The sequence below is a fragment of the Plutella xylostella genome, chromosome 10, assembly GCF_932276165.1.
Source record: "Plutella xylostella chromosome 10, ilPluXylo3.1, whole genome shotgun sequence".
NCBI lineage: Eukaryota > Metazoa > Arthropoda > Insecta > Lepidoptera > Plutellidae > Plutella > Plutella xylostella.
Window position 1 is genome coordinate 10,606,924 of NC_063990.1, and position 7,337 is coordinate 10,614,260.

The window sequence follows — 7,337 nt, forward strand, 5'->3', positions numbered from 1 at the left end:
TATTCAATGTGCCGATTGTACGTCAGATCTAGTTTTTCGCCAGTATAGATAGAGTAACCCCCGGCCGGGCCGGCATGGGGGCGGCATCTCCAGATCACATTAATTACTCCTCGCACAGTATTCAACCAATATCTCTGACCCTGTCATGGCCTCCAGAGGTCTTCATTATGATAAACTATACTATTTTGATTGGGGTACGTGTGTATTCAATGCGCGTGGTAATCAGTAATGTATAAGTAATCAATAATCAGTGTATAATACAACAAAAACGGCATTAGGTTGTTGTAATAAGTTTTTCCGAAGATTTTTAGGTTACTTTTCATCTGTAGGTACAGAGAGAATGACAATTCTACATGAAAGGGGTCGGGTTCCGGCGACCAAGACTGTACTGTACTACATATACATATAGATACATACATATGCACTCACCACTGTAATCCCCGAAGGGGTAGTCAGAGGTGGCTCACAAGCGAGCCACCCACTTTTCGCAGCATATTTGAACTAACGTGATAGGTTGCGAACCATATCGCCGTTTTGGGATAAGTACAATGCACTTAGGATACACATCTAGAATCTAGATGGGCAGGTTTCCTCACGATGTTTTCCATCTCCGTAAGAGCACGTTGTTGGCTAGCAACATTAATTGTCTATGATTATCTATGTTTTCTATATTTCATATCATTGTCTATGTTCAACTTCCTCTTCCGTTTCTGCTCTTCACACGAAAATACACGGATCAATCACAATTCCCGTTTATTATTACTCCCACGAGCTTCAAGCACCCCCAGGGCCTACAAACCAACCACATACAGTCCACTCCGCTCCATGGTCCTTCTCGGATCGAGGGGTAAGCTGGGAAGTACGACAAACGCAAAATCCGTGCGAACTATTTTCGAGCTTCGCGCCATACAAGTTCAAAAAGGGCGCCATCTTGCAGCTCCACGCAAATTATCCATCGTGGTGTGCAACAAGAACGCAGCGGAAGGTGCAATTTCGATCGTCGAGGTTGGCAAGACTGCGCTGAGATCAGCGCCACCAACAACCAATCAGCGAGCGCGAATCAGCGAGTCTGCGCTAAGAACGGTGCCATCGACCAATCGGCGCGCGCGATTCTGCGGGCCGAGAGCATCCGGCGCACGAAGATACCGCCGACTGTCAGCCGAGCCGCCGCAGCCGTCAAAGTCGCAAACAAAAGTGCAAAGCAGAAAAAATTCAACTCACGCCGCCATTTTTCGGTTGACATCGAACAATATTTTAGTATTAGTGACTATAAGTGCTAAAAGTTAAGTGGTGCAATTGTATTTACAACCAAAAATGGATTTAAAAAAACTTAAATCCGCAAGGGGCTTCGTAAAAGGTACCATTACACGTTTATATAGCTTCGTTAGAAATGAGTTGTCACAGTTGCCGCTAGAAACTTTGAAAATTAAATTGGATAAAGTAAATAGTGCATTTCTGGAGTACGAATCCCTCAGCAAAGAAATCTTGTGCATAGATCACGAAGATTCTGAGGATTTCGCAATTGTAGAAGACCAGTTTTGTACGATTGCCACCATTTTAAACAAAGAGATAAATTCACGGTCACCACCTCAGATTCCAGCGGCAACTGTACGTTCAACTCCAGCTACAAGTGCAATAAAGTTACCTCCTATAGATATACAAACTTTCACAGGTAAATTCATAGATTATGTACCATTTATAAACATATTCATGTCACTAATTGACAACAACAATAGTCTAGATAACATCCAAAAACTGTATTATCTCAGATCATTTGTGAGAGAAGAGCCTTTTGATCTCATCAAGAACCTGCCATTGGTAGGTGAAAGCTATCAGGAAGCTCTTAAACTCCTTAAAAATAGATATGAAAATAAGAACAGAATTGTCAATGAACATATATGCAACCTTCTAGATTTGAGGACAGTAGGAAAATCAACAGCAGGCAACTTAAGAGAGTTTGTATCAGCTATTAGGCAACAAGTAGCCGCCATAAAAAATCACAATCCAAACATCATATACTGGGATCACATACTAACATGTATAATTCTGCGCAAATTAGATGGTTATACGTCTCGGGCATATCAACTCGAGCGGGACCTGGACGCCGAACCCAGCCTGGAGGATTTACTCTGCTATCTGGACAAAAGGGCTCTGGCGCTGGAGGGCACCGACCAGGGTCTTCACCAACAACAACCCCAAGCAAGATACGGGAAGGTAGCAGCACACGCAGCCGCAGCTGACAAGCCGCCAACCTGCTTAAATTGTAAGTCGACAAATCATAAGCTATTTAATTGCAAACAGTTTCAGTTGATGGCGAGCAAGGAGAGGATAGATTTTGTTAAACAAAATAAGCTGTGCAATGTCTGTCTTGGTGCGCATTTTTCAAAGTGTAGGTTTCACTTCAGATGTGCTGAGTGCAAAGGACCCCACAACACTCTGGTGCATTACAATGAGCCTGCCCTCGCACCTCCTGTTACTTTAACAGGCAATAATAACAGTAATGTACTTTTACCCACAGCTAGAGTGAAGGCTATTGCAAAGGATGGTACAGAGGTTCATTTCAAAGCACTACTGGACAGTGGATCTCAAGTTTCAATAGTCACCTCAAAACTAGTCCAGCTCTTGGGTTTAACTCCCAAACAAAGTGCCACAAATATAATAGGCATATCAAATGCAAAGAACCATTTGAAATACTGCGTCCCGTTGGAGATTCATTCACTGAAATCAGCCTTCAAGACCACAGTAACCTGTCACGTCACCGATCAGATTACCTCTCAACTGCCCCAATCTAAAATCAATTTAGATGAGTTACAGCTTCCATCTAACATTGAATGGGCAGACGAGCAATTCAATGTGCCAAGTGACATTCACATGTTAATGGGTGCCAACATAATGTTTCAGGTGCTATTGCCGGAGAAGAGCAGTGTGACTCCTGCCAACAACAGCGGGAAGCAGTCGCCAGCTGAGAATGATCTGCACATCTTTAACACACACTTCGGCCACATCATCGGAGGGAGTCTGCCGACAGGTTCCATTAAGGGTCAAATATTATGTAATAAGGTAGTGCTAAAATGTGAAATGGATCTCAATGAAACACTAGGCCAATTTTGGACAAATGAAAAAGTACCTGAAATATTTTCAGAGAAGTCTCCAGAACATGAGCTCTGTGAGCAAATATTCCAAAATTCAGTAGAACTCAAAGATAAACAGTTTCAAGTTCCATTGCCCTTGAAATTACCTCTGTCTGAAGTAAAAGAGACACTAGGTGATTCATTTAATTTGGCTCTGAAAAGATTTCATAACTTAGAAAAGAAATTAATGGCAAACCCAGAGCTATTCATGCAATATAAACAATTCATACATGAATTTTTATCTCTTGGTCATGGTCACTATGTCGACATTGAGATGTATGACATCAATAAACAGGCAGCTTACTACATGCCTCACCATGCAATAATTAAGCCAGAGAGTAAAACAACAAAAGTACGCTCGGTGTTTGATGCGAGCATGAAAACAAACAAAAAAGTATCATTGAATGACTTACAGTTGAATGGTCCTGTGGTTCAGAGAGATCTATTTGATATTATGCTGTTGTTCAGATTAGGTAGGTATACCATTACCTCAGACATCAAGCGCATGTTCAGGAACATCCTGGTAGATCCAGCGTTCACATCGCTGCAAAACATTCTCTGGAGGGACGATCCCAGTCAACCTATAAAATGCATTAGACTAGATAGGGTAACCTATGGTCTCAAGAGTTCGAGTTATTTAGCTACTAGATGTTTAATAGAACTAGCTAACAGGTATGAGAATGAATATCCCTTAGCTGCATTCATACTAAGGAACAACACTTATGTCGACGACGTGTTGTATTCTCACAATGATTTAGCCACAGTATGTGAAGCTAAACAACAATTATGCTCGTTATTGAGTTTAGGCAGTTTTAACACTCATAAGTGGTCCTCCAACAACGAGTTGGTTTTGTCAGATATACCATTGGAGGATCAACACTTTGACAGTATTGATTTGCAAAAAGACAACTACAATATGAAAACCCTAGGTCTTCAGATTAATACTAAAGAGGATAATTTTATCATAACTTCACCAGGAACGTTCGATACAAATCTACTCACAAAAAGAAGCATACTTAGTTATATAGGTAGGTGCTACGATCCGATCGGTTTCATAAATCCGATAATAGTAGTAGCAAAATCAATAATGCAGAAGTTATGGATCAACAACACAGATTGGAATTCATGCCCTCCAACTGATGTAGAAAGGGAATGGATCCAATTCACCGAAGACTTAAGAGTCATGGAACCAATTCAAATCAATAGAAATGTAAGGTTTTCAGACGAAGACACAGTGGAGTTGATCGGGTTTGCAGATGCATCCAGTTCCACGGCACACGGTTGTTGCATCTATCTGCGAGTAACCACCCCAACAGGTAATACCACGTTACATCTACTCTGTTCTAAGTCTAGAATAAACCCTATACAAAAAAAGGGGATGACAGTGCCAAGGCTCGAATTGAATGCCGCACTATTGTTATCTAAATTAATGTCGAAAACATACGACACATTAAAATTAAAAGTTAATGTGAGCAAAGTTTACTTATTTAGTGACTCACAGATTGTCCTAGCATGGCTCAAAATGGAATTAACGAATTTACAAGCATATGTCGCAAACAGAGTAAATGTAATCCGTCAGCACACCGTCAGCTGGCAATGGTTGTATATTAGTACTGATAATAACCCAGCTGACCTCGTAAGCAGAGGCGTCAGGCCGCATGAGCTGTCAAGTTGCGAGCAATGGTGGCACGGCCCACGTTTCCTGAATGACAGTGAGTATAACTTTCCTATTACTGAAACGAACACTTCATCTGATTTACCAGAAGTGAAGCACTGCTTGGTGCTCTCCAGCGACCACGGGTCTCACACAGGCCCGCTCGAGTATGTGTTGGAGCGCTTAGTCAGCAATTGTTCTGATCTTAGAAAGATGGTTAGACTCTTAGCATACATATTGCGATTTCTAAACAATATGAATAAAAATAAAACTAAAATAAATCACGACTATTTGTCCAGTGCTGAATTAAATTCCGCTTTAATGCTTATAATAAAGTACGAACAACATAAATATTTCGAAACAGAGATAGATTCTTTGTGCAAAAATTACAATCTAAAAGGAAACTTGTCAAATTTACATCCTTTTATAGATAACGAAGGCCTCCTGCGCGTAGGTGGTAGACTTGACCATGCTGATATAACTTACAACCAAAAACATCCAGTTATATTACCAAGAGAATCTCACATTACTACACTGCTTATTAGAAGTGAGCATGAAAGACTACTGCACGCAGGCCCTAAGCTATTATTATCTAGTTTAAATCAAAGATTTTGGATTTGTAATGGATTATCAGAAGTTAAAAAAATAACTCACAAATGTATTACATGTTTCAGACAAAAGGCTACGGTAGCCAAACAACTCATGGGTTCATTACCGGCTAGTAGAGTAACCTCTACCAATAGAGCTTTCGTGCGAGTAGGTGTAGACTTCGCTGGACCTATCGATGTTAAATTGTCACGCGTAAGACGCTCAGTAATTGGAAAAGGTTACATCTGCGTTTTTGTATGTTTTACAACAAAAGCTATTCACCTCGAGCTAGCTTCAGATTTAACCACCGACACGTTTCTCGCTTGCCTGCGAAGACAAATTTCGAGGAGAGGTCTCATGACTGAAATACATTGTGACAATGCTAGCACATTCAAAGGTGCCAATAATCAATTAAACGAACTCTATAAGTTGCAAAGCTCACAAAATCACCGTCAGCAAGTTTATAATTTCGCTTCTCAACAGGGTATTCAATTCCATTACATACCATGTTATTCACCGACGTACGGAGGCATATGGGAATCGTCCGTGAAAAGTACAAAGTACCACCTGAAAAGGGTGATAGGTAAAAATGTGTTAACCTACGAACAGTTAAGTACTGTGCTGTGTGAAATCGAAGCAGTCCTCAACTCTAGACCGTTGCTACCCTTGACCGCTGACCCAACTGACTACTCTTACCTTACACCAGGTCATTTTTTAATTGGTAACGCCTTAATGATGTACCCTGAAAGCGATATCACTAATATCCCACAAAATAGATTAAAGTTTTGGCAAATTTGTACTCAAATCAAACAATCATTTTGGAAAGTCTGGCACAAAAACTATTTAAATGTATTACAAAATAGACCTAAGTGGAAATTTGATGTATGTAATGTTAAACTAGGTAGTCTAGTTATTTTAAAAGAGGACAACGCACCTCCAATGATGTGGCCCATGGCCAGGATTGTAAAACTCTTCCCCGGGCATGACAGCAAGGTTAGAGCTGTAGAAGTGAGAACTCCTAATAATAAGTCTCACATTAGGGCTATAAATAAAATTTGCATATTACCTATTGAGGATAATATTTAGTAAGTGATTAATTTTTTAAGTACTTGTTGATGTAGTTGTAATTCAACCTAACTTTGATGTTATTGTTAAACTGTTTTGTTAACACCATTGTTATTATTGTGTTTTATTAGATAACTACATGTGTAATTTCCCTTTGTTGTTAATATAGTATAACATCAGTTGTTAATATACTTAATGTTGTGTTTTGAATGTTATTTCCAAATACGTATAGGTATATTATTAGAAAACCATTATTGTATAAAAGTAAATTGATACCTAAAAGTGTTAAGTACATAGGCACATAGTTATATTTCATACATATATTAAGAAAAATGTTATTTGTTTTCTCATCTTGTGAGGCCGCAGCATGTTGGCTAGCAACATTAATTGTCTATGATTATCTATGTTTTCTATATTTCATATCATTGTCTATGTTCAACTTCCTCTTCCGTTTCTGCTCTTCACACGAAAATACACGAATCAATCACAATTCCCGTTTATTATTACTCCCACGAGCTTCAAGCACCCCCAGGGCCTACAAACCAACCACATACAGTCCACTCCGCTCCACACGTGGTATTATTGTACTTAAACTCCTTAATTGAAAACACAATTGAAAGAATTTATTGGTACAGGCCAGGATTTGAACCCACGGCCTCTCGATTGAGAGGACGAGACCTTATCCATTACGCCACCACCGCTCCGCTGTACTGTACTACCGATTGAAATACTAGCTCGGATTTGCACTAAAACTAGCATATTCCGAAAAGAATTTGATCAATTCGGCAGTTGCCGGGAGATGGGAAAACTTTAGGGTCCTTCTTCCATTTATTTTGCAACGAAACCAATTTGACGCTTGAAACTTTATTCAGTCGTCTGTCTTTGAACAAAATACCTAA

General features: G+C 39.8%; 1 protein-coding gene across 2 annotated transcripts; it reads left to right on the top strand.

Moving 5' to 3' along the window:
- The first annotated feature begins 624 nt into the window (after window positions 1-624).
- Window positions 625-6,928, top strand: LOC125488579. Of its 2 annotated transcripts, XM_048623567.1 has the most exons (3): window positions 625-1,357; window positions 2,060-2,263; window positions 2,902-6,928. In XM_048623567.1, exon 3 carries the CDS (start codon window positions 3,079-3,081, stop codon window positions 6,457-6,459), a length of 3,381 nt encoding a protein of 1,126 aa, XP_048479524.1. In that variant the 5' UTR covers window positions 625-1,357; window positions 2,060-2,263; window positions 2,902-3,078; the 3' UTR covers window positions 6,460-6,928. The 2 variants fall into 2 exon arrangements, with proteins under 2 accessions (XP_048479524.1, XP_048479525.1); XM_048623568.1 differs by lacking the exon at window positions 625-1,357 and having other exon boundaries at window positions 1,397-2,263.
- Window positions 6,929-7,337: the final 409 nt, after the last annotated feature.